The 27,972-nt window shown below is 36.8% G+C and overlaps 2 protein-coding genes across 2 annotated transcripts; both read right to left on the bottom strand.

Annotated features, from left to right (window-relative positions):
- Positions 1 to 18: 18 nt before the first annotated feature.
- Positions 19 to 13,885, bottom strand: kri1 (KRI1 homolog). The gene is made up of 19 exons (XM_079836141.1): positions 13,677 to 13,885; positions 13,014 to 13,090; positions 12,816 to 12,921; positions 12,623 to 12,725; positions 12,386 to 12,452; positions 11,978 to 12,027; positions 8,880 to 8,970; positions 8,665 to 8,742; positions 8,440 to 8,540; positions 6,432 to 6,564; positions 6,220 to 6,315; positions 5,497 to 5,667; positions 4,138 to 4,213; positions 3,470 to 3,585; positions 3,210 to 3,381; positions 2,928 to 3,058; positions 1,187 to 1,251; positions 918 to 1,013; positions 19 to 768 (listed from the first exon to the last, which is right to left on the bottom strand). The coding sequence occupies exons 1-19, from the start codon at positions 13,750 to 13,752 to the stop codon at positions 279 to 281; spliced, it is 2,295 nt and encodes a 764-aa protein (XP_079692267.1). The 5' UTR covers positions 13,753 to 13,885; the 3' UTR covers positions 19 to 278.
- Positions 13,886 to 18,145: 4,260 nt separating this feature from the next.
- Positions 18,146 to 27,672, bottom strand: LOC307134153 (low-density lipoprotein receptor-like). Its single transcript, XM_079829670.1, has 18 exons — positions 27,404 to 27,672; positions 24,930 to 25,052; positions 24,176 to 24,298; positions 23,718 to 24,095; positions 23,034 to 23,156; positions 22,807 to 22,929; positions 22,573 to 22,692; positions 22,192 to 22,317; positions 21,936 to 22,107; positions 21,600 to 21,827; positions 21,402 to 21,520; positions 21,173 to 21,312; positions 20,948 to 21,089; positions 20,684 to 20,827; positions 20,363 to 20,578; positions 20,139 to 20,219; positions 18,628 to 18,791; positions 18,146 to 18,453 (listed from the first exon to the last, which is right to left on the bottom strand). The coding sequence occupies exons 1-18, from the start codon at positions 27,459 to 27,461 to the stop codon at positions 18,421 to 18,423; spliced, it is 2,613 nt and encodes an 870-aa protein (XP_079685796.1). The 5' UTR covers positions 27,462 to 27,672; the 3' UTR covers positions 18,146 to 18,420.
- Between the last annotated feature and the right edge of the window lie 300 nt (positions 27,673 to 27,972).

Genomic DNA, 27,972 nt, shown 5'->3' with positions numbered 1-27,972 from the left:
TCAAAAAAACAAAAAAGGTGTTGATCTTTGAAGTTTATTTTAAAAGAGTGTTTTTCCATTAGCAAGAGCAAAGTGGTCAACACAAAACGAAGAAAACTGTCTGTATTTCAACAACTCCCTTTTTTAAATGTTTAATAAGATAGATAAAACATTCAGGTTACAATGATCAACCAAAAACTTTCAAGATTAAAGCAGTGTTAAAAATAGAAAGACAGTTTCTGGTCCCACTTTTTCAATATGCCAAACTCAAACCCAGATTGGCTTTTATTTTCAGAGCCTCACTGTTTGCTCTTTTTCTGCTGCTTTTCCTTTTTTTCTCGTTCTTTCCGTTTCTGTCTGTACAGCTCTCTAAAGTGGAGTCTCTTTGGATTCAGCCCGTAGGCTTGGAGTCTCTGTCTGCTGAACTCTCGGCCAGCCATCTTCACCGTCATGGATCTGGAAAGCAGGCGTCCACCTGAACGCCTCATTTGCTTTTTAGGCCATTTAGGTTTTTCAGTCCTTTTACTGGCCACCTCCTCTTTCGGGGTTACTGCAGTCTCTTCCAGCTTTATCTTTTTCTTAGGAACCAGGAACTCCTCATCATCCTCCGCTTCATCCTTTACAGCGACTACTTTGAGGTCCTGGATGTCTGCTTGCTCCGGAAGGCTTTCAGATGTCTCGTCTGTCTGATCCTTCTTCTCCATCGCGACCTCTGACTGCTTTACATGGTCCCTTCTCTTCTTACCCACCTTCCCCTTAGACTCCATCAGCTCCTCCTGATCAGCGTTCCTGGATAATAAAGCACAAATACACTAAAACAAGAGCTCATTTTCTCAGAAAAGTATTTTCAAATGTAAACTGGTGCAAAGCTCAGTATCATTTGTATGGGGTTCATAAAAAAAAAAAAGAATTACTATGATGTTTAAAGGAACACTCACTCTTTATACAAAGACACAAACACTTGCTGTTTCTTCTTGAAATTCTGTGCTTTGATCTGGAAGTTCCTCACGTCACAATGTTCCTCCGTCTCTGACCTAAACAAGGAAAAATGAAGCAAAGTGCATCAACATTTATTCCAGGATAGAAGAATAATCCAATTGGAAAGTGCACTATTCAGCTGAAGCAATAAAAAAAAAAAAACTAAATTCCAAAACTTCACAACAGTTCCTGGCTATTTACATCAATTACAGAAACGACTGTACGTTACCTGTACATGCAGGTCTTCCTCAGTGAGCACCAGCGGTTCAACTCCTTTTCTTCTGCATTCAGGACCTATAGAAGGTTCAGATGAGAATAACATGGAAATATTAGCCAGATGATTTCTGAAGAAGATACAAGTAAATAAATCAGGGAATAATTTATGATAATTGATCTATATTAAATAATACACAATTCTAAGGATGCACCAATTGTGGATGATAATAGTTCATTTCATGTTCATTAACATAAATAACAGATAAAAAAAAACCATTAAGACTACTGTTCAAATTGATTTATGTTTTGTAAGAAGTCTCTTATGGTCTGAGGCTGCATTTATTTGATCAAAAACACAGTAAAAACTGTAAAATTGTGAGACATGATTCCAATTTAAAATAACTGTTTTAATATCTTTTAAAATGTAGAATGTTTATTCCTGTGATCAAAGCTGAACTTTCTGCACCATTACTCCAGTCTTCAGTGTCACATGATCCTTCAGAAATCATTCTAATATGATGATTTGATGAAGATCAAGAAACATTTATGCTGTTTCATATATTTGTGGAAACCGTGATACATTTCTTAGGAGAGTTTGTTTAATAGAAAGCTCAGAAGAACATCATTTTATTTTTAAATGGAAACCTTTTGTAAAATCATTAACATCTTTACAGTAACATTTCTTCTTTGCTGAATAAAAATATAAAAATGTCTTCTTCAAAACAAAATCCAATCTGACCCCAAACGTTTGAACAGTAATGTAAGTATGTATGTATGCATTTAAATGCATGTTATTCAGGACAGTACTAAATAAAAAAAAACATTTTGTACAAGATATTTTACATATAGTCCACGAGACAAAAAAAAAAGCTGCATTTATACAAATGACCGTGTAAACGTGTAGTTACTGGATGATCCACGCCTTTTTTTGTTTGTTTTGTGATGGTTGTTGGAGTTCCTTGTTTGTCCTGAGCAGTTAAACTGCCTAACGTTCTTCAGAAGGAAAAACTTTTGAACATGAAGACATTCAACTTTTTCTTATTTTGTTTAAATATCATTTTTTTCATTTAGTGCTGCCCTTTGGATGCAACAGAAGATACTTGCATGTTTCCCAGAAGACAAATTAAGTACAATTTACCTTTATCTTCAAATTCAAAAAGTTTTCAAAGCCGTGGATCATCCAAATAACAGTATTAAGAATGAAGGCTACATAAGCTTTTGAACATAAAAGATCTTTAAATATAGTCCACAATACAAAATACATTTTGTATTTACACGCATTTTGTATGACCCCCTCTTATTTCGTTAAAATTATTCACGGTTTCACAGACAGGGTGTGTAAACTTTTGAGCAAGACTGTATATACCCTGTGGTGCTACGCATGTCTTTCTTAGTTAGATCTTACTTAGTTTTTGGCAATGTCGATTACCGATATGGTCCAGATAAATTGTGCATCCTTCTTCAAAATTAATTTAAAGCTCCAGCACCAGCAATGAAAGATTTACTTGAAATCCTAGTGGACATGGAGCTCAAACATACAGCTCTCAAATCCTCAACTACGGTCTAAACGCTAATCTACACTGGTGTTCTTTAATGCAGATCTGCTCAGAGAGAAGATTACAGTCCTCAGACCCTGGTCAGAGTTATTCCCAGAGGAACAGCAATACCAGGTCAGACACAATCGCAGCTCATCAGCACAGAACTCGGAGTGAATCATCATCATCTAGGCATTACTGTTGCTCACAGCTCCTCACCTCAACAGTGGACAGGCCGAAGTTATTCGGTACAACTTCTCTGTAGCGAAATCTGCATGGCAAGTCATCAATGATGTCCTCATAATCCAGTTTATAGTACTCGTCCAAATACTGCTCAAAGGTCTTCTCCTCTGGAAACATGACCAGTATAAATACCTTGGATTATGCATGAATACAAAAGTGTACATTTTGGGACGGGATTTTCTTTTTGTTCGACCAGTGACAGTGTCCTGTTTGAAAACTAGAAATGACATACTTCAGTTTGAAACGTCCAACACTCACTTGGATCAAAGACGGGCTTGTTTTTGTTGATGATCTCAGCAAATAAGGACTTCTTTCTCTTCTTTCCCATGAGAGGGGCGTCCTCTTTGGTCTTCTTTTTCTTCTCCCCTCTCTCTTTCTTTCTCTTCTTTTTAGAAACGGGCTGTTGACTTGGGTCATAGTCAGCATCCATCTATCAAAAAAAATTCAAGTGTGATTAGAAGCCGACGCCATACAGTAGTTTGCTGTTGCATTTGTGCCTCGATGAGAAATGATCTTACTATAAAGTCAGGATCTTCACAGTTGGGCTGATTTTCTTCCCCCATAGGACCTTCCTCTTCCCAAAACTCTTCCTCGTTCTCCTCTTTTCCCACCCATGTATCCCAGTTCCAATTATCTAACAAAACACAACATTCACATCACAAAGAATCTTCAAAAACAAATCGTTCCAAAAGTTTGAGGTCAGTAATATCTTTTATATATTTTTGAAAGTCTTTTATGCCCACCAAGGATGAATTTATTTGATCAAAAATAGTGTAATAATGGTAACATATGAAATATGTATTTAAAATATATTTTTTTATTTGAATACATTTTAAAATGTAATTTATTCATGTGATCAAAGTTGTATTTTCAGCATCATTACTCCAGTCTTCAGTGTCACATGATCCTTCAGAAATCATTATAATATGATGATTTGATTCTCAAGAAACATTTATTACTATTATCAATGTTGAAAACTTATGTCGCTGTGGAAACCGTGATACATTTTTCTTCAGGATTCTTCAATAAGTAGAAAGTTCATAACAACAGCATATAAAGCAGGTATAGATGTCTTTACTGTCACTTTAGATCAATTTAATGTGTCCTTGCTAAATGAAAGTATTCATTTTCTTTCAAAAAAGAAAATGTGTATGTGAGCACGTCCATCCAAGAGACACAATGTTACCTTCTAAATCTTCGTCACCATCAAACTGTGGTTTCTCTTCCTCTTTCTCTCCATAGTATTCATCCCCATAGAACTTCTGCAGATGAGAAGGAAGAACGCGATTAGTCAAACCATAGTAATAACAGTACATTATACATGCAACTAACCCTCAACCAAACCCTAATCCTACCCTAACTCTATAGTAAGTGCATGTTGTTAATTAATATTACTCAGTACTTAAAGGGTAACTAAACCCCTGCTCAGAGCTTAACTCCACCTACTGGCAAATTTTGAAAAATGCTGGTAAAAGTGGGCAGAGCCCAGCGGAGACAGAGGGATGAACCGAGGGCGGAGCTGAGCGGAGGGCGTGCACCTGAGACCCGCAGTGACGGATTGATTGACAGCTGTGTAACTCGCGAGTCGCAAAGATGGAGAATGACTGGAGTGACGCCAGCTTTGCAACAGAGCGGTCATTTCTCCTACCTTCACCTGAAGTGGAGGAGGGTGAATTGTCCTTATGCTGAATGCCACTAAAAATAGATCAGATGTCTGATATACATACGATGTATTTTCATTCAAGCGCAGCACCAATAAGTTCAGACCTAAAAGCCTATTATAAACAGATTTCCTCAAATAAGTTAGACTATATACGCCAGCACGTTGCGGTATTGTTGTCCGTTACCGCGTCCGTGGCAACCACTTGCGTGTCAGGGTTTGAAAGCGCGTCTCATGTATGAAAATTATCTGTACACATGACGGGCGGCAATAATATCGCAAGAAAAGCCTGACGTGTACTGACAACTGCATTATTTAACCGTATTTTCTTCAATACAATGTTAAAGCAAGTGTCAAGTCAGTTTCATTCACAATGATTCTACCTCATGTAATATGACAGTTCATACTGGAGTGAAGCCGTTCTCATCAGTGATTGGGGGAAACATTTCTGAGGGCGTGGTGAGCTCGTGCCAGGGGCGCGGATAGTGAGCCGTTGGAGGTACCATCCTACGTCACGATGTACCACAACGTCCAATAGGAAAATTCAACTGCAGTAGCCACCGTTCAACCTTAAGAGGGCAGCACTTTGGCGGTTTTACACCATATTTTATAGAATTAAAACACTTTATACTCAAATGTCAAAACATTTACTCGAATCAATGATCAGCATTAATAAAGCCCCAGTATTACAGATCATTAACTAAAAAAAGTTGATTTAGGGTTTAGTTACCCTTTAAATATATAATTGCACTATAACAATGACACAGTAAAAGAAAGTGTAACCAAAAACAAATCATTTCATCATAAACTGTGACTCTGGATGACTCTTGACGTGCAGTTTTGTTCCAAAACTACAGTCTATTTAATGGGTAATTTCTGCCCCACCTGCATAAGTTGGTCATGTTTCTGGGGGTCAAAGTCTCCCTCCAGGTCAACGTCATTGAAGGCCAGCTGCTCATTTCCTGTCAGTTCCTGCAGTGTCTTCAGTTTGTCCATGATCTCTGCTCGCTTCAGGTTCTTCAGTTCCTTTAGCTGTTGCTGCTTCTGTTCCTTCTCCTACAGGATGTTAGGAATGGGAATGGTAAGGAAGTGAACTATAGATCTTAAATGAATAGTTCACCCAGAAATTAAAATGTACTGACGATGTTTTGACATGTGATGTGTGAAAAACAATGAGATTTGAGGTTTGAACTACTGGTCCTAACCACAATACCGTTCAGAAGTTTGGTGTCATAAGATTGTTTTATTAAATAAAGTAATATTTTTATTCAGCAGAGATTCATTCAATTGATCAAAAGTGACAGTAAAGCCTTTGTTAAAAAAAATTATTTGAATTGAACTTTGTTCATCAAAAAATCCTGAAAAAAGGTATCACCATTTCCACAAAAATATTAAGCAGCACAAATATTTTCAAAATTGATAAAAATAATAATAATCAGAAATGTTTCTTGATCAGCAAATCATCATATTAGAATGATTTCTGAAGGATCATGTGACACTGAAGATCACAGGAATAAATTGCATTTTAAAATAAATTCTAATGGTGAGTGTGAGACTTTAATGGTAGTGTATGTACTAAACATTTTCATTTTCAAAATGTTAGTTTACCTTTTTCTTCCTCTCTTTCACCTCCTCCCTCTTCATTTTTCTACTGTCGTCCTTGCTTCGGACAGATGTGGCAATGTTGCGTGGATATGTTTTGATCTATGGAGGAATAGAGGGTTGATGGGATGATCATAAGAAAGAGCTTTGCTCTCCAGAAAGATACTTGCGTGGGCATATAACCTAGACAAATCAGGCTGATGTTGACATCCTTTTACCTTTCCAGCATCAGGCTCCTCAAAGCGGAAGTTGTAATGTCTCTCAAAGTCTTCCTGTTTATGCAGGAATGCTTCTCCTTCATCCTCCGAGTCATCCACATCATCCTGCATCAGCTCATTATAGGTGGGGATCCTAAAACCGTTCACAGATAGAGATACTTACACTACCGTTTAAAACTTTTGGGAACAGAAATGAATACTTTTATTCAGAAAGGACGCAATGAAGGGATAGTTCACCGAAAAATGAAAATGATCCCATAATTTATTCACCCTCAGGCCATCCTAGGTGTATATAACTTTCTTCTTTAAGCCAAACACAATCGGAGGTAACGGCCATACGCGAGTCTAGTTCTGGCTGAAGAGTGACCTCTGACCCAAAGTAAGGGCTTCAAAATCTAAGGTACCATTCACTGCCATTATAAAGCATGGAAAAGCCAGGATATTTTTAGGATATAATTCTGATTGTGTTTGGCTGAAATAAGAAAGTCATTTACACCTAGGATGACTTGAGGGTGAGTACATTTTTGGGTGAACTATCCCTTTAAAGGCCACCCATTATGCAAAGTTTTAACATAAAGGTGTGTCAGCAGTGTGTGTACACAAACACCCTATAATGCTAAAAATCCCCCCACTCTTTTTTTTAATTCCCAAAAATCATAAGCAGCATCCCAGAACAAGCCGTATGCAAATTCCTGGCAAAGTGATGTCACTTTTTACAGGCCCGGCCCACAACTGTTGACGGACACTGCCATATTAGCAAAGGCCCCGCCCTGAGCGAGTTGTACACAGTCCGCCCTTTTCTCCCGGCTGGAGCAGCTATAGTGACAAGAATGTCTCATAAGTGATTGAGGTGTTTTGTGTTTTGTTGTTAGATGTAAGAGTGAACATAACAGTCTCCATGTACTCCTGACAACAGAACCGCTGAAGACTTAGTGGATTAGTTTTATTATTGAAGGGAATGCCAATTCAATTCATAAAAGAATATGAAGCAGCACAACAGTTTTCAACATTGATAATAATAAGAATGATTCTTGAGCCTCAAATCATCATATTAGAATGATTTCTGAAGGATCATGTGACACTGAAGACTGGAGTAATGATGCTGAAAATTCAGCTTTGATTGCAGGAATAAATTATATTTGAAAACATTAAAATAATTATTTTAAATAGTAAAAATATTTCACAATAGTACTGGGTTTTTTTTTTTACTGTATTTATGATCAAATAAATGCAGCCTTGGTGAACATAAGAGACTTCTTTGAAAAACATGCAAAGTGCTGCATCGCTAGGAAAGTTGATAATGTGCACATATTAGCGGCCTGCAATAGTAAAGCGTAGACATTTCAAAATAGTAGTCCCAGTGTATTTCGGCTTGTTTATAAATCAAAGTCACGTAGTATATATATATATATATATATATATATATATATTTCACCCTGGTTATCATTTAGTTACACAAACTCTATTTAATTCAATTTCTATTTAATTCAAAACAAATACAGTAGCTTCTTTCACAGGAAGGAAAGACTAAGGACATTAGGCTACGACACATTATTCAATATATAGATTTCACAAGTAAAAACAGTGAAGACTATGCGGTGTTATTTTACATTTGATTACATTTCACCTGAACATATTTAATTATGTTTGTTCTGTTTTATTTACTTTTGCCATTATTGCTCATAATTTGAGGATTTGTTCTTATTTTATTACTGACTCTTATCTATTTAAAAGTTTTTATATATTTAAAATTTATGAGTTAGGCTAGAAGTTTTTGGTGTCATAATTTATTAAGGTTCCATCAAAAACAATGAAAACAATAACAAGGCCTATTTATTTTGTGGAGGGGCCAGTGAAATTTTTGGTAGGGCAAGTAAAAATTAACCACTGGCCCAACCAGGCCGGTAGAAAAACTCCTTAGCGTTAAGCCCTGCATTTGATAGGCTATTTGTTCATGTATGTGCATCACTTACTGACTCAATTCTGTAATACTACAAACAAAACCCACCTCACTACCTCTTCCAGGTATCGCTTGTTGAGCATGTAGTCTCGCAGGAAAGACTCCTTCTCATCCAGCTGGGGGTCATTCCAGTAGTCTCGCAGGTATTTCTGGATTTATAATCAACATTAGCCAAGGCAACATCCAATCAAAAAAAAAAGCAAGAGTGAGTAAGGCCTACAGTTATCAATTATTACATTCTAAAATATCTTCAATCCAGAGCAAAACACTGACCATGTCCTTAACTTCCTCCGGCCCCTCCAGCTCTGCCTGACCCTTCAACCATTCCACATAGTCGGCTTCCTCTTTGTCCTTAGGAAAGAAGGAAAAGACAAGCACAAAGAAAAGTTTATGATTAGATACGGTTTTATTTCACACAATTATCCGACATTCTACTTTAACGTCCAGAAAATCAGCTACAGCATGTAAGAGAATTTTAATTTCAGCACCTTCTCCTCTTGTGTTTTGGTTCTCCGCGTCAGCAGCTCTCCGTCACCATCACTGTCCTCTTCATCACTGTCTTGCATAAACTTTCGCAAGCTGCCAAATGAAAATACATACTGTAAGGGAAACATCTTGTAATAGAAATGAATGAACGTCTGTCATCATTTACTCACTCTCATGTAGTCTTTGTTTTCTCCATTTCTATATGGGAAAGATTTCATACAGGTTTAAAACGACTCGAGGGTAAGTAAATGAAGACCAGTGTTGGGGAAAGTTACTATTAAAAGTAATGAGTTACAATATTGGGCAACTCCCTAAAAAAGTAACTAATTGTGTAACCTAGGTACTTTTTATGGAAAGTAATGCTTTACGTACTTTTGCGCAACTTTTTTCACCTAGGCTGGGTTTGCTCAAAAGGTAATTTTTTGAAAAACATAAAGGCCCTTTCACACCAAAAGTGAGGTGAGATTAAACAAACACAAATGTGCTGTTTGTCTAAAGTCATTTTTGCTTATTAGTATGGGTGATTTGGATTAGTCAGTAGCAAAGATTAATAAAGTGATATTAAATACATAAAGTATATTTGTGTTATTTAACATATTTAAGTATTACTGGTTTGCATAATAATAGTATGCATTTCACTATTTTAACTCATTTTGAGGAATACCGAGTCTGTTTTTGAGCAAGTGAGATAAGTATCATGTTGACACAGCGCACAACACCTCTGCACTTACTCCCTGCTGTCAGTCAATACAGTAAACAGTTAATCAACACTAAATCAAATTAACTTGAATTACTTATTTGAAAAAGTAATGCGTTACTTTACTAGTTACTAGAAAAAAAGTAATCTGATAATGTAACTCATGTTACATGTATTGCATTACATTTCCAACACTGATGATGATAGAATTTTAATTATGACAGAAGGGGACTTCAACGCTGGGCACGTTTGCTGCGGTCCGAGCGTGATTGTTCCCGGCGCCCCCCAAAGGGCCCCGTAAAGACTTGATTCTATCAAACCCTGGTGCATTTGCATTAATCTTACATCATCACAAACATGCACGCCGCATTATAGAAAACAGAACAGGGTCAATATATTGTGTTTTTTTATTAATTTGGTGCCATTTTGCACAGCCAAGTAAACAACACTTGGGTTTGATGTATGAGTGTCGCATGAAGGCGACTTTCTTCTGTTTGCAAACAGACTCTTTTGAGGAGACAGTGGATTGCCATTCATTTGCTGCCCTGATTTCACTCGCTATGCTTAAATACACTGCAGGCTCGCTCTCGCTCGTATCTAAGGTAATAATCAACACTAGCACCGCTTACATGTGTTTTATTTAACTAAAGACTTCGTAATTGGCTAAAACGCAAAAACTTTTCTTCCTGAACAAGTGCGCACCCAAGGCCATATTTCTTTCTCGTTTCACATGAATCGTGCCACAGTTCAAGTGCAACCAAACTCAGACCACCTCCTTGCACACCAGTACGCACCCGGGTCTGCATGACAGATTTAATTTTAACAATTTTTACGTTTCGAAAAAACGTTTCGAACTAAAATGCCAGTGTGAAAGCACCCTGAACTACCCCTCTTGCTGAAACTTGATAAATGACACATAGACAGCGAAGTTATTGCATATGGCAGGGGTGTCCAAAGTCCGGCCCGTGGGCCAAATGCGGCCCGGGGATGAATTTCAAACGGCCCGCTTCGTGTCTATTAAAATATATTATATGTGGCCCGCCACGGATAATTTACAAATCGTGCAGTTTCACGATGTCATCGCAAATTGGCAGTACTAGATTTTACGCCAGGCAAACAGCGCCCAAAGCGGAACGAAATACTCACGCGAGCTCCGACTCTGAACAAATGTGTTTACCTGCTAAGTGTCTCGATCACGCGCCCACTAAACAGCCCGTGAGAGTGTTTGAGTTCCGTGCAGAGGTCTCGGTACGAGCTGCGAATCTCTCTTTGATTTAATTTAAATCCAGTTAAACAGCACTGACTTAATCAACAACACTAACATGCAAATCAGCTGAGCCGATTCAGTTAAAATACTTTTCAAACAACAATTCACCATCATTTATCATGGATTTACTGTGGTACCGTGGTCATTTGTCAGAAATGTAGGTTAATATCTAATTTTATTTAATTTGTAATGTAGACATGTATTAAATGAGTAATAAAGGCCAAATATTTTTGTCATAAACTTGCAGTTTTGTGCATTTATATTCATATGTTTATAGATTAGATTAAATACCTTAAAGCCATAGAAATGTATTTTTTTTTTTTTTTGTTTGTTTACTTTTTGGCTTGTGTGCACTGCAAAAAATGCTGTCATTTAGTATTTGTGTCTTGTTTCTAGTATAAATATATCTAAAAATTCTTAAATCAAGATGCATTTACGAGATAAGTTAAATGACATTAGATATTTCTTGTTTACTGGAAAATAAAATGAAATTGAATTGAGTTTTTTATTTAAAACAAGCAAATATATCTGACAATGGGGTAAGAAAAATTATGTTTCTGTTTGGAATCTTGCTTTCTGTCTGACAGAAATACCAAGTAAGAAAAGTATGTTTTGCAGTGTGGTTTTACCTGTGGTGATCTAAATAGAGCACTTATTAAAATTAAATAAGAATAGAGTTCTAACTCAGTAATAATATTTAAATTTCACCCATTAAAACTTTCATCAACCAAAAAGTTTTACAGATATTGTTAAATATCTATACATTTCCTGTGTCCTATCTCAAGCCACTCTACTGTCAGCTCAAGCTTTTGTCAAATCTGTCATGTTTCCAAGAAACAAAACATGTCATTATATATATATATATATATATATATATATATATATATATATATATATTATATTATATTATATTATATTATATTATATTATATTATATTATATATATATATATATATATATATATATATATATATATATATATATATATATATAATAGGAAAGGGACCGGCCCCCGGGTATGTCCACAACATCGAATCTGGCCCCCTTTAAAAAAAGTTTGGACACCCCTGGCATATAGTATACATTAAGCAACTTGAACCAAACAGACAACGGTGCAAAAACAATCTTCAATCTACCTTTCCTGCAGCTCCTTCTGCTCTTGCATATAGGTGGGAGATGCAGCTCTCTGCAATACAAACACAAAAACATTCATGATATGCATTATATGTTAGAAATCTTCACAGACCCTTCGACATGCAAACACAAACTTGAATGTCAACATGAAACTGCATTCGCAACCCATTTTGCTTCTGCAATTTTACTTATTTCAAAATAAAACAATATTCAACCAGAAAAAAAATGCATGCAAATGATAGTTATCATATTTTAATAGAAGACTATTAAGATTTTTTTTGGTTTGGAATAATCTGCATAGATTAATTAATGCTCAATAAGATCAGGAACATTTACATATTAAAAAAGTAAACAGGGTGAAATTTCATTCTGTGTTGGCTTTTAACATTGTACATCTTAAGTATAATTACCTCCTGCATCTGTTTGGAGACTTCTTCATCACCACTGTCATCCTCATCATCATCATCATCATATTTTCTAAAATTTTCAATTACATTATTATATACACCCAATCAGAATACATTAGAAAGACTATGAGTTATCTAAATACTGTAGTTGATTGTCATAATTCTTCCACCATTTAAGCTTTCGAAAGAAATATAAATACAGCCACAGCTTTCATCATTTATAAGCACAAGATTTCTTACCCTCCTCTCTCCATGATGACTTTCCTCTCATAGTCCTTCAAGAACATGGGTTTCTCTGACTTTTTCGAAGTGGACGGTTGCTCGTCGCTGCCTGATCCAGATGCTGTTTATTAAGACAAATCACAGTGTGCTCAAACCAGTACAGTCTCCTTTAACCAGAGTAAAAATCATTAAGTGAAGCTACATTACATACTGTCCACTGTGTAGAACTTGGTATCTTTCTGATAGATCTTTGGATCTTTCTTCTTCAGAAGCGAGAGCGTTCTGTAAAAATCCCTGTCCAACTTTGGGTCCAGCTCCTATATATTCATTTATCAGAGTATTAGACATGGAAATATGGGTATGATGTTGGCAAAAGGGTTTCAAACAAAAAAGTGGGAGAAGATTTTACCACTTCATTCTCATCAGAGTCAGAGTCGGAGGAGCCGGATGAATTCTCCTCATCCTGGTCTCCGTAACGATCCTTTACTGGAACATTCAAGATAAACAACTTAATTTGAATTAACAGATTTAAAGGCCCAGTTCACTCTAAAATTACAAAACATCAATTTTAGAGTTTATAAATTTTAACATTTATCCCTGTATGACACAAAAAGGATATATGTAGCGGATGTCCAAGTTGTGGAAAATGTTTTGTCTCATGTCTCAAGAATCAGTGTCTGTGAAAATACTACCTACATTGTTCGTTGTTACTGTAAAATGATTATATATAAATAAATATTCAATATAAAACAAGTTTTCAAAATATATAGTGTAACATTCGTGGATAATAACAACTTACCACAGTTTAACTGTAGTAACTATGGCAATTATGGTTACCATGGCGGGTTTTCGTATGTGAAGAGTAAAATAATTGTATACTTATCTTTATGAATATAAACAAATGTTATAAACATAACGTAAACCTCTCGACAACACGTACACGAGAATACACGATTGCACGTATGTTTAACATCGTAAATAGAATATACATAAAGTAAATTGCATATTATTAATAGTTTAAAGTGTAGTAAACAGCCCTTGCTTGTGTTTCAAGTATAGGCTAATAACTTACGTCTCTGTAGTTCTTCTTTCTGTCGATATTTCTCATATTTTTCTGCAAATTTCTTATTAATCTTGAGGTCCGACATGATCGTTTACAACTGTATTATATCTTCTTTTTTTAGATGAGATTAATATCTCAATAATTCAAATAATTCTCACGTTAAACATGTTCCTCTGCTGAACAGCATGGGCACGTGACCTATGAACCACCTACGTCATAGAGTTCAGGGTTCAAATATCTCCCGATTCGTGGATTGTTTTTTAACTAACATTTTTTTTCCTTCGTAGAAATTAAACAGTCTATTTTGTCACAGATTTAGACCGTATATTTTGGAATTTTGGTGGAAAACGTGCGTCTTTGTTCTTCCACGTGGCTTCGATGCGGAAAAGCGGGGTCATAATTCTGTCAGAACTCTAGAGGGCAGTATATAATGTGAAATAACTCGGTTTATTATTATTTTTATTGAAGATATAACAAGTAACAAACATAGCACATCATACAGTGGTACAAAACAATGTGTAATGCCACACATGGTTTTGTACTACTGTATGTTGTGCTATGTTTGTTACTTGTTATATCTTCAATAAAAAAATAAAAAGATTAATCGAATTGGTGATCCGAAAATTATATCATAATATTTAAAACATGTTAATGATTTTTTCAATAATACAATTAACAATGTATTCAAGACTGTTTGTTAATATTGTTTTCATAATATACAATTCTGCCAATTCCCTCCAAATACTTTGGATAAATTTACATTCGACAAACAAACGTGTCAACAGCTCTTTCTCACTTTAACAAAAAGAGCATAAATCCTCAATATCAGAGTATCTTGAAATTAATAGGGTCAATGCAAAATGTTTAAATGTATTTCTTTAGTTTTATTCTTAATGCAATATTTAAAGGGGTGTAAAAATAACTAATTTCACAAAGAAATGTTGGTCTGTGACGCATGTTTTTTTATGTTAAAGTTTCGTTTTATCAATCTCTATTAGGCTAATCTGTGTGGTCTCAATCTTATGTTATAATCCGTACAGCCCAGATTTACTAATGAATTTGTTTTGGTATTTATTGCACAGAAGACATTGACACGAAGTTCTGTCAGACACTTGAATTGCGGGTCTGATGAAACAAACCCTTATGAAAGTGAAGTGACGTGAAGGCCAACACACACCTGGAGCAGTAGGCGCCCGGGGACAGACTGGGGTCAGTAGTTGGTATGTTGAGTAATATATTAGTAGTATATTGAGTGGTATATTGCTAATATACAAACATGTATCATATCCTCTCAGCGGCCCCTGTCTCTGGCCTCTGTATCTGACTCAATGTCCGACCGACTGCGATTACGAGACTACGAGAAAGGTAAACAATTCCCTTTACTACATATAGTTATGGCAGGAGGCCAAGGTACATAAAAAACATAAGAAGAAGTTCAGAGTTCAGCTTTTACCTGTTATGCACTGCTTTAATGTTCTCCGTCAGCGTTCAGTAGGCTCTGACTCTGACCTATAAACTTGTGGCTAAGAGAGGAAGAAAGTTGTAAATTTAGAATAAAGAGTAGAACCCCCTCCTATTCGCATAATTGTTGATCAAAGCTGATGTCTGAGAGGCCAGAGAAAGCGATTTCATATTTGCAATTAAGTGTCGACTCACATGTAGGCCTATCTGATTGGTTGACAATTATAAATGAATATATATATACCAAAAACAACAAAGGCTATGTTAGGTGAATGGCCGGTCATCACTATGTCCACTGAATAAAGACAAATCAAAATTCTTCAGTCAACAAACTGTTTTGCGAAATTCTTGATGATTTAACTCATAAGTAAAAGAGAAGTCAAAATTATGAAATATAACATATAAGGACACACCCCACCCCTCTCTCTCCTTTTTTTGTTTGTTGCCAAAGCAGAGCCACAGAACAGATATGCTCAAACATTGTGAGCAACAGAGTGATCTATGGCTAATCATTAGTGATGGGATTTTTCTAAGAGATTGCTGCAAAGAAAACAATTGCAGGCCGTTCTGGACACACTGTGATATTCGGCTGGTTTTTTTATTTATTTTTTAGCAATAATTCAAACAAAATAAGAGATAAAACACTGGTACATTAAATGGGCATCAACTATAAAGGGCAAAAGCAACACAAGAACAACAGACATGCACTACTGTTCAAAAGTTTGGGGTCAGAATTTGTTTAATGAAATTCAAGCTTTTATTCAGCAATGACACATTAGACTTTTAGAACATTACAACAGATTTATGTTTCAAATAAATTCTGTTCTCATGAACGTTCATCAAAAAAAAAAAATTGTATCACTGTATCCTCAAAAATATTAATCAGCACAACTGTTCATCATTGATATTTCTGAAGGATCATGTGACACTTAAGCCAATGATTCTGAAAATTCAGCTTTACCATCAGTTATAAATTACATTTTATAATATATTAAATTATAAAATTTATTTTAAATTGTATTAATATCTCACAATATTACAACCTTAGTCAGCATAAGAGACTTCTTTCAAAAACATAAAAAAAATCTGCACCAGCCTGCCCCAATCTTTTGAACGGTGGTGTAAATAGATAGATGCATTAGAACGATTAAGATTAAAACAAATGATTGTGTTTTTATCTAATGTAACCACCCACAATGCTCACCTTGAACTTCGCTTGTATAAGCTGTCATGCATTCACATGAAATCCCACCCACCTCATTCCATGCCTCATTATTTGGTCGCCCCACTCAGTACTCAAAGGCGTGCCAGAAACGTGAGCGATAACAAAACATGTTGGTGTTAGAGCTGTTTGCCCAGTAGCCTTAGTCAAAAACATGTACAGGTCACGGAGGTCCCCCCTACTAGGCCCCAACTAATCCGTGGCCCACTTTTCCCAGGATGTCTGTAAATCATAGGGTCTTCCCATGGGGCAAGTGTGTTTTGAAAACTGAGACGTGGAGCTTTTCCTAGAAATCCCTTTCCTAGAAATCACCTCATTTCCTAGAATACCAGTCATACAAGTCATGGCTTTATTATCGTTCCTTTGTGGTTTTACTCTACATCTAGCTTAATTATATATGCATCCAGCAGAAAATCTACTTTTTCTAAACACAGTCACCTGTATGTATATATGTGTGTGTATATATATATATATATATATATATATATATATATATATATATATATATATATATATATATATATATATATATATATATATAGGCCTTTAGGTTCGCATTTACATTGCCTTTGTGATGTGGGTATAAAGTAATTTTCTGTCTGGGTCTCATGTGCTCCATAAAAAGGTTTACATTCAGCAGATTTCAAGGATTTCACCATTTGATCTTCTCATCTGCTGAAACTGATCCTGGTGTTTTCATTCACTTCACTTTACTAAAGCTGTGAAGTGTACTGGACATATTGGATTTTGTAATATTAAGCAGCCCGAAATGTTTGTCATGACAAAATTACTACATTAAAAACACTAAGTAATATTTAGTAAATATCAAAATATTTATTTCAAGTAATGATTAAACACAGGTCAAGAACAGTTGTGATTGACTTTTTATAAAATGCATCATATTAATTAATCAATCAGAATGTACATAATTTATTTTACAAATAAACAACTGACATAGTACACAGCAAAGAGAGCCAATTTCCATCCAAAGATTTAGATTCAAAAAAATAAATAAAACATTTCTTTATATACAATACTGTATACTTAAAAATACAAATGCAATATATATAATATATGCCATAATAAACATATTTACAGAGAAAAATATATTATTTACACATTCACATAGAGAATGTAAGACAAATGTGTCACATCGCCTTGATTACAACATGCTTGTAATAAAAAGTGAGGGACATTCCCTGACTCCCTGAACAGTATTTGGCATAAATCCTCCACATTTTCACAATTTTCATTATAAATTTTGTAAGGAATCACTTGCTGAGATGATAATAGTGATTAAGAAAAGTAACCCCAAAATCAATACTGCGTATGAGAGAGTCTTTTTATAGTAAACAAGCAGTTTCATATGTAACGTTGACCATTTTGGCTCAAAAAATGGTGTAAACAATGCCATAAAAGCATTAAGAAAACTAACTCTGCACAGCTTATGACAGTAAATGGTCTATTTTTGCATAAAATGTTCTGCACAGCTTATGGCAGTAAATTGTCTATTTTTTGCATAAAATGTTAAAATGTACTGCATCTTTAATTAGTTAAAATATATTAACCAAATGTTTTGAAAAACGTTAAGGGTATACAATGTTTTTTTTTATCCCTCTCCAAAAAAACCCTGAAAAAAATACAAATAAAATTTATTTTAACTCTTTAAAATATACATACATATATGTAATATTTACAATAACTGATCATGGACATCTTGTGAAAATAAAACCTTGATTTGTAAGTGCTTTTAAAATATATCTATGTATATATAATTTTTATATAATTTATATTTAGTGAAGTGCTAAGCAGTCTTGATAAGCTGAGGTTGTTGTTGTTGTTGTTGTTGTTGTTTGAGCTTCTCTGTTTTTTGTTTTTTTTTAGTCTGTCCTGAATCATCAGCACTGGATTGTTTTTTGCTCTGATTGCTTTGTGTGGAAAGGCGGTTTGTATCTCCATTGTTCCCCAGATGTGGTTTTGCTGAAGAACTGACTTCCAAGTAGGTAAGACATTAAATATGGCTCTAGTCTTGCAACGTTGTCAGTTTCAGCATGGACCTCAATGTCAACATTATATTTCATCATCAAGATTCACAATCTGTCTCTGTGAAAGCCAAATAAGACCATCATTATTAGACACATCAGTTACCTTATATACCAGACAAATAGGCTTATTAGTAAACTTAGATGCTCTAAGACATTAGCCAAGGCTAATATACGATCATGAATATTGTGCTCTAAGACATTTTTTTTTCATAAAATATTGAAAATATTTTACCTGTGGGTAAAAATAGCCATCAGAACTCTGGTTTCTGCATAAGTGCACCTGGTCCTCAGTGGTCTTTTGATAAACCGGGTTGTCAAAGTGGATGCTGTTGGTATTTTTCTGACGCCACTTTCTCCAGAACAGCACAGCGCCACCCGCAACCAAACACAGGATTGCTTGGAGAAGATAATAAGACATTCAAATTAGAATAGGAGTTTTGAAATGATAGAATAGAGAAGAGAACAGAATAGAAGAGCGTTTTGAAGAGCATCATGCCATTACAAAACCAAGTGAGTTGCTTTGCATGGAACCTCTCCTTACGTGACTCACAACTGATTTTAATAGAGATTGCCATTAACATGTCGTTAAACCAATACTCTAATATACAAAGTCAACACTCAATCTTTTTTTCCAGTAGGAATTAAATTTATTTGTATCGAACTTTTCTCTCGCTGTGTCGATTGATCTCCCAGAATTGTTGTGAACACTGTTGATATTTTAAATCAACCCAAACAAACCCACCCCCTCTCTTCATTGCATTATTGTACAGTACACAAGAGTTGGTTGTTCGTCGCCAGCAGCTCCAGACAAACAATACCACTCAAAACTGTCCAGTTACTAGAGCTAACATTACAACAACAGCATATCTTGGTTCTGTGAAGCAAAACCAATGTTACTCACATATGGAGCAGAAACAACACAACCTCAGCATCCATTTTCATTCCTTCCCGCTTCACTCTCTCCAGAGCTGGAAAGCTTTTCTGATATTAACGCGGGTCCTAAAGCCCTTGCCTGATCGTAACCCTTCGTTTCCAGTCATATTCCTCTGAGCTATCCTCTTTTGTATTGTCTGTCATTTCTCTTTGAACAGTCTTTCTTCAGATCTCCCTCTTGCTCACTATCTCTCCACCACCATCATACACCCCCTAATGCAGACTGGCTACACAATTGTTGTGGTGCTCGGTCCGACCAAATTTTCAACAGCGTTTTTTGAAAAATCGCTTACTGCACTTTTCTTTTTTTTCTGAGCTCATTGCAATGCATTTTGGGATTGTCTTGATTGCAAAAAATATATATGATGCTGCTTTAGAATTTGGCTAGAATGAGGTATCTCAGGATTTATTTGTGCATTTCTTTTTTTGGCATTGTAATTGTTAATCATAACTTGACCTTCCGGTGAAGACGACAGACTTCTCTCTGGTGATGTATGCTGGACTCCTCCAATCATTTAATTCCCATAAACCCCACCCCTTTTGACTAGAAGCTTGCATTAAGATCTGCCTCCATCCAATCAACGACCAATGAATAAAACCAAGTCCCCACCCTACATTTTTTTCACCTGGATGTACGTCATAATACAGAAAAAAAATGTGTCGATAACTCTGTTACTTGAAGTCGCCTACCTGGCCTCTGTGTCCAGAGCGCATCTTCATAAGGCCTTCAAATTTGTAGGCAACTCACTAGGTTTTATAACACAGCATATTTTATTTTACCTGTTTAAACATTCACACTGAAGCACTCACCAAGAGGAACCACAATGTACAAGGCCCACGGTGTGGAAGATGACGGTTCGGAGACAGCTTTAACATTACTGTAGTGGTCATCTATGGAGAAATCACAATCACTTGTAAAAAATCATCTTGGGCAATCTCTAGGCTCTTGAGATTAGGGTTGGGTTTGTTTGGATTTGCTAGGAAAAGGAGACCTGGACAGAGGGTAAGGTCTAGGTGGATAAAGCAAGACATACCTGTCTGGGTGGATAAAGGAAGTTTTGTTGTGGTTTGGGAAGGCTTGAAAGGGGCAGCTTCAGTGGGTCGGTTTGGAGTCACATGAGCAGGAATAGGTGTAGGTTGCCCATTGGTAGTGGAAGGGCCAACAGATTTCGGTGTTGTCTTTGAAGGTACTTGAGGATGACTAGTTGTAACCATTTCAGGCCTGACAGGAGATGCTGGTGTGACTACAGCTGTTCAAAATAAAAACAGATGTGTTGGATGTGGGAATCAGCAGGAATTACATTAAAAACCTAATCCCAGTCTTGAAAACATGCACCAAATCAAATCTGACTTGCCTCGAATACATTTTCGCATGTCTTTGGCCAACATCATGTTGTCTGGGCAGGCACATGTGTACTTGGGGGAGAATTTACTGATTTGAGGAGCAGCAAGGCACAGGAACTCACAGCCACCGTTGTTGACCCTGCACCAGTTGATTCCTGGGAGGACAGTCAGAATTCAGAAGAATTTAGTTTTGAATTGGAAAATAACTCACTGAATGGTAACTTGGAAGGTACTATTAAAAAGTCAAATTGACGGCTATATACCGGCCAACATACCAGTGGGCTGTTTGAGGTTGTGGTACAGGACAATGTCCTCTGGTGATGAGAGGTGTTCCGCCACTTTTGTGATGTTTCCTCCAGTCACACGATTTGCACTTAGAATTGCGTTATTGCTCACATCCGTCCAAAACACTTTCTCCTGAAGATGAAGAATTCTTTAGCATCGAGGTAACCTCCTAAAAAGGTCTTTCAACAAGTTCAAAAAGAGTCTGAAAATATTACCTCAAAAACAGTTAGACCCAATGGGTGAGCAAGTTTGCCTTGGTCAATGATTAGTGTACGCCGACTACCTCCCTGTACACTGATGCTGGAGAGAGTATGTAGTTTGGAGTCAACCCAGTACAGACGCTGGTTCAAAAGGTCTAGGTATGAGAAAGGACCAAAGTTACCAAATGTACACTTATGCACTCTGTGGAGAGTTGAACAGTTATGCAAGTGGACAAGTTCATACCAAGGGTTATTCCGTTGGGCCAGACAATGTTATCCGTAACTAGTGCACTGCGGTCCCCTCCATTAAGACCACCTCTCTCGATCTTGGCTGGCGTGCCCCAATCAGTCCAGAACATGAAGCTACAACAAATCGGAGAAGATTTAACATAGTAACTTTCCCACATAGTTTTCCCCTACATGTTTCGGAGACATGACGTACTTCTTAATAGGGTCGACCACTATAGCTCGTGGCTTGGCCAGGTTGTCTTTGAAGAGAGTCTTGCGTCTGCTTCCATCCGCTGTGGCCACAGATATGGCACCTTTGATACTGTCTGTCCAGTAGATGTTTCCATGGATCCAGTCGACAGCGATACCTTCAGGTGCATCCAAGTCACTGCCAATCACAACGCTGTGTTGGGAGGAGTCATCTGCAGTATCCATTGGTGCTCTGGGAAAGAAATACAAAATATGACACTAGGCACCGGTCTGTTGGGTAACAAGCAAACAATCCTCAGAGACCCAAAACTGGCCATGAGTCCAAAGATCCTCTCTTTACCGGTATATCTTTTTGTAGGATAAATCCGACCAGAAGATCTCCCTGGAAGCAACATTCAGATCCAGAGCCACAACGTTCTTTAGGCTGGGAATGACACGTGCATACTCGCTACGATCCAGGGTCATCTTCCTTACCTCATGGCGATTAGTGAAAAATAAGTAGGCGATGGTTCCTGTAGAACCATGTTTGAATATGAGTATGAGTTTATCAGAATGTAACCATGGAAAAGGACCATTTGCAAGTTTAAAATCTGTACCAATAGCTTTGCAGGCCTTGCTGGCTGGGTCCACTTGGTAGCCATCTTCGCACTCACACTTGTAACTACCCATCTGGTTGACACAGATTTGGCTGCAGGTGTCTGGGTTGGCGCACTCATCGATGTCTGAGGAAAACAAACAAAAATGAGGGCTTTGCTGCATCAATACGGTGTACGTAAAACCACTGAATCATTACAGGTAGCAACAGCATGGACTTACTGAACAAACTCTGACCTTATTTCCAGCTCAGAAAAAGCAAATAAGTTTGAAGTCCATATTAAATCATTCTTTGAACTGGATCTGCACCCAGGTCTGTTATCCGAGGTGAAACATGCTATGACTTATCTGTTTCAGTATGGGAACCAATTTCAGATTCTTACCTTCACAGCGCCTCTTGTTCACCAATTGGAAGCCAGTGGGACACAGACACTCGTAACCAATCTTCAGGTCATTACAGATATGAGAGCAACCACCGTTGTTGTAAAGACACTCGTTAGAATCTGTGAATTTAAAAATCACAAATTGTTGCCCAAACCGGATTTTACTCGGAAACCATGACAAGAAGATCCAGGTCTACAAAATCAATGTGCCTCCTTAAATGCTGTGATACTTACCGCATTCTCGCAATGGCTCATCGGACCAATCTCTACAGTCTCGTTGCTTGTTGCAAACTTTATCCATGCCGATGCATTCACCGCTCCGGCACTTAAACCTGTGTGGTGGATCACAATGGGTTGCTGAAATTCAGAGAGGACAAATGTAAGTGAAGCATATCAGAGTAACACCTAAAGCATATGTTTTGCATATCAATTATGTAAAGGGAATAATTCATATGGTTCACCATTAACACAGCCCAGCTCATCACTCGAATCTTTGCAGTCATATACGTGGTTGCACTGCCGGCTGCCATGAATGCAAGATCCGTCTCCACATTGGAACTCATCCGGTCGGCATGTGGGCAAGGCTGTTCATATGGAAAAAGCAAAAGAGTTATTTATGCCTTGATGAAAAATGGCTACATGCTGATTACAAAAAGTGCCTGATGAGGTTGTAGTGTAACAAAGTGTAAAGTGATATAAGTGTGTGTGTGTATATGTATTTATATAATCTGTGGAAGGAATTTTCTTCCAATCATTGCATTCGGTCACGAGCGTTTCAATGGCAACACTATCAACTGCGACATGAATCTGCAGCAGTCAGGTGACACAGATCAGTGCTTTTTAAGTTGTTAATGTTCATTATTATTGTTATGTTATGTCACTGTGAAGTTGTCTTTATCATGCTTTTAGTAGTGAGACTACTATTCTAGGACGAATGAGATACTAGTTATGCATTATTATTCAAGGTAATTCTTGTGGGTGTTTTCTCTATGCAAACAGATCATTCCTGCTATCCCAGTGTGTGCTATGCAAAGATTATCTGCATGTCAGTTTAACAGAGCTTAACTTGTATTCAACGTGGTACATTCCTTTAAGAACAGCAGGATGAACTGGCAAAAGTTATATTAACAAGTCTTATTTCTTACAGCAGTTTTTCTCATCCGAGCGATCCAAGCAGTCTTCTCCCCCATCGCATTTCCAGCTACTGTGTATGCATTCCCCACTGTCACAATGGAATTCCATAGAGGAGCATGGGTTTTTGGTAGGTTTAGGCGTCCCTGGGCTGCATTTATGAGGCAATTCGTCGGAGCCGTCAGCACAGTCAGCATCTCCATCGCAGACCCACAATCGAGGCACACACTGTGCACTGTTGCACCTGAAGGAGTTGGAGCTACACGTGGTGGGCGGACAGGAGACTTCATCAGTGCCGTCGTCACAGTCTCTCTCACCATCACACACAAACGCAGTCGTCACACACTGGCTATTGCCGCACTGGAATTCGCCACCCAGACACTGCCGAGGAGCTGTAAGTGGGGATGGAGATTTTCAACACACATGCACACTGACAGAAACATGAAGATATACATTTCAAGATGTCACTCACCACAGCCTTGCTCATCTGCACCATTCTCACAGTCCGCTTTGCCGTCACAATTCCAGGTCTTAGGCACGCACTGGTTTAGTCGCCCACCACAACTGAATTCACTGGGTCTGCAGGTCTTCATCACTGAAAGAGAGAAAAAAAAACAAGATTTCATGAAAATGTGAGTGGGGCTAGCAGCAAGGGATCAGTTTTTTTAGATGCCGGTTGAAATTGGATATTTAATTCATGCTCTTTTTTGCTTATTTTTACATTTAGATCACCTTTTTACACAGCTCTCACCTAACACTAAAAATGTAATAACTCTATTAAATGTAAAAAAATAAAATAAAAAATTCTTCAAACATTCTAACAAAATACAGAATTTTATCAAACATAACATCAAAATGGCCAGAATCAGAGAGAGCCCAAAACTCACTGCTACCTTACTCAGTGAAACTAATTTTCTGTACCTGTTCCCACAAAATGCGGTTTTGGAGGAATACATTTCTTTCAGCCACCAAAACGAGTGTAGAATTTTCAACTATAGATTTTTTTTTTTGTATAGTATTGTAAAGTACGGTTGTGTTAAACTTGTGCTCTATAAATAAAACTTGACCTGACCAACCACATTTAAATACTTTTTACGATTTTTCCATGCACAATCAGTGCAGGAAAATTTTTACGAAAAGCTCATACGCCTATACTCTCGTCAATGTTACACCAACATACTACTTCTTCAGGACAATTGACTTATCTTTGGTGGAGGAACACTTACAGCAGGCAGCAGGAAGTTCATCGGTGCCGTCTCCACAGTCATCAGTTTCATCACAAACCCATCTCGATGTGATGCACTTTCCATTGCCACACTGATACTGCCGTGGATCACAAGTCAAGACACCTGTCAGGTAGAGACATAAGTGATGCTTCTCATAAGTGACACATTATCTAACACCTTAAGCTTGCTTTTTTAGTAATTTGTGGTCACATTAAAATATAATCTAAAATACTAGAGGGCTAGGACTGAATGAGTGCCAAGACTGGGAACTGTGTTATCCATGTCCAACTATGATTTACAGATTTCAACAAGTATGGGCAAAGACGGTGACAAGTTCTTCCTGCTTTGTAATACAAAAGTGGGTGTCAATGCCAGTATCATTAGATAAACGTAAAAAAAAAAAAAGTCCGTAAAAATAGGACACATTGTACTGTATAAATATATGGGAATTTTGCGTATTTGTTTTTTTTTACAGGTATCTTATCTGTATTTTGAATTACACTGCATTAGTTTGTGTTTTTATGGAAATTTCCATAAAATTACTGGATAATGTCCTGGCAGAAAATGACCAGTACATTTTCTGTTTTTATTTCTTACAGTGTACAGTTTAAAAATGAATAAATCGCAAAAAAATTGCTCTTACATCAAGTAGTACAGTTCATTAGCCTGTGATTACCAAGTAATTTAGCAACTTCACACATTAATGTAGAAAAATATTAACTTTATATTGACCATTTTGCAACATCCTCAAACTGTGATCATCCTATCAGGATTAATGGTCTATTTTGTCATGCAAATGTGAACATAAACTGATTAATGATTACCAAATTGAACATGTAGACAGGTCTTATCAGTATTGAAAGACAAACCTTCCGTTGATATAAAACTCTGTTTATGACCTTGGCTTGACATCATACATTATCTCTCCAAAGCATAATGCATTGTTCATTGTTTACAGACACAGTCGAAGTTGGTAGCCAGTTGTGATATGAAATGTTCATACCGTCCCATCCCTAGTAGCCACAGAATGCAACTGTTTGCTTTTTTTCATGCACATTTCTACACTCTCTCAGTGTCTCTAATTATCTAAACAGGCTATCAAGATATCTTCATGGTGGATCAAAACACACAACGGTGTTATGTATCTGCTTTATCACATTGCATTGGAAACTATAATGCATCATAACAGACAAGTCCAAATGTGTAGATACCCAGCTAAGAGAGAACAGAAGCATATTTCTCGAATATATCTTTCACTTTTCTCCTAAGTGAATGAGGTTAACGGTGTTCAATAAAACCATCAGTGCTGTTGTCTATAAAATGATCTGTCAGACCTAACAGTTAGGTCAACATGTGTAGTGCACATGGGTGAAACCTGTCAATAATATGAAGATTGCATATAGCTAGAGATAAGAAGCCTATCTATATAATCTACAACTACACCCGAACATACCATGGCTACAGCTGAAGACTATGCATTTGTATATATGTTTTTATTGTGTTTTATTTTTTCCAGAATAGAGAATGCCAAAAAGTGGCATCTCAACAAAAACATTCAAACATACAAATAGCAATGCTATTCAAACATTCCTCCACAACAACTTATCCAGTTAATCTACACCCGATCCAATCCAGAAAGACCTGCCAAACCAACAATGAGAGTCCAAACAACATAAGCATAGCTATTATGTCTCCTTTAAATCTTTATTTTTCTAATCTGACAAAATGATTAATGCATCTTGTTTTGGTAGAATAGAAGTTTGAAGCCATGTTCCTACAGGTTTCTGGTTCATGCCCTTGGATCTATGCTACTCTACTGTCCTTGTGACATCATACACTGCAAATTATTTAGAACTTCTGGGAAAAGCATGTGTGCGGAATTACTATGGGGCCCCTATAGGAGAGACATGGACAGTATATACACACACATGTGGTTACTGTAAGGCAATACTATGTTTTGCCCTGCTTCGTGAGGATGGAGAATTCATTTGTGTTGAGCAAAACAGTAGTGAATGATGCAAAGGCTAGTTTGCGTTCAATAGAAAGCAATAACACATCTGCAATGTAGGCTATTCAATTTAGCATCATTAAACAAAATTCTATCATAATATAATCAGAACATATTTCTATTTTTCTTTAAATATTTTAAGAGCCAACAAGAATTATGTAAACGTCATCAATGCAGAAAGGAAAATGTTGTATTTATTCATTCATAATATACATATAAATACATTGCTTATATAAATTGTGGCAAGAAAAAATAAGTAAAACTACCTTACAGATCAGATTGGCCACTTAAGTCTAACTGTGTGTAACTGTGTTTAAATATTTGTAGATGCTGAAAACAATTTCTATATAGGTTAAATACATTTATACACTGATAACAGGATTATAAAATAGCTACAAGTAGTAAGAATAAATGTAATTTATGATCATTAAAGACCCCTAAAGAGAGAGTAAACCTGTTTACTCACCTGTCTGAACAGGACAGAAGAAAGTAACTGCCAGTAAAAACATTAATGAGATCCCCATTGTCTCTCAATGAGCTGTAGCCCCTCGTTTTTCTGTTTATTGTATTGGTTTGTATTGTGGAATATGGATGTTTGTAATAAATAAATGGCTCTGATAGAGCAGGTGAAATCCTGTTGGTTTGACTCTGCGGGGAGATAGCTATACTTCAGAAGAGGAGAACTCAACGCAAGTATTTGTGATGTGGTGGTTGAACTTGAACCATGCGAATTTGAACGGGGTCCCTAGCGTGGGCGGGCTTCGTGACGTGGATGTTGGAATTAGATGGTGTGATTTAAGAGTTTCACAATAGAGGGCGTGGTCAACTGCAGGCCACGCCCATCCCAAGCAATTCCACTTTCCTAGTAGAAGAGGGACGAGAAATTTTCAGCAATTACCTGCTTATCATTTATGGCGGGGAACAAAATAATAATGCGAAAAACGTGATGATCTGATAAGCGTAGCCTGATCTGGACGAGACTGCTGCTGTATAAACCAGAACATCTGTTCTATCCTGTGAAAATACCTCTCAAGG

Source organism: Gobio gobio (assembly GCF_949357685.1).
Source record: "Gobio gobio genome assembly, chromosome: 1".
Lineage (NCBI taxonomy): Eukaryota > Metazoa > Chordata > Actinopteri > Cypriniformes > Gobionidae > Gobio > Gobio gobio.
The sequence above is the reverse complement of the archived record's forward strand: the minus strand, read 5'-3'. Positions and strand labels throughout refer to the sequence as shown.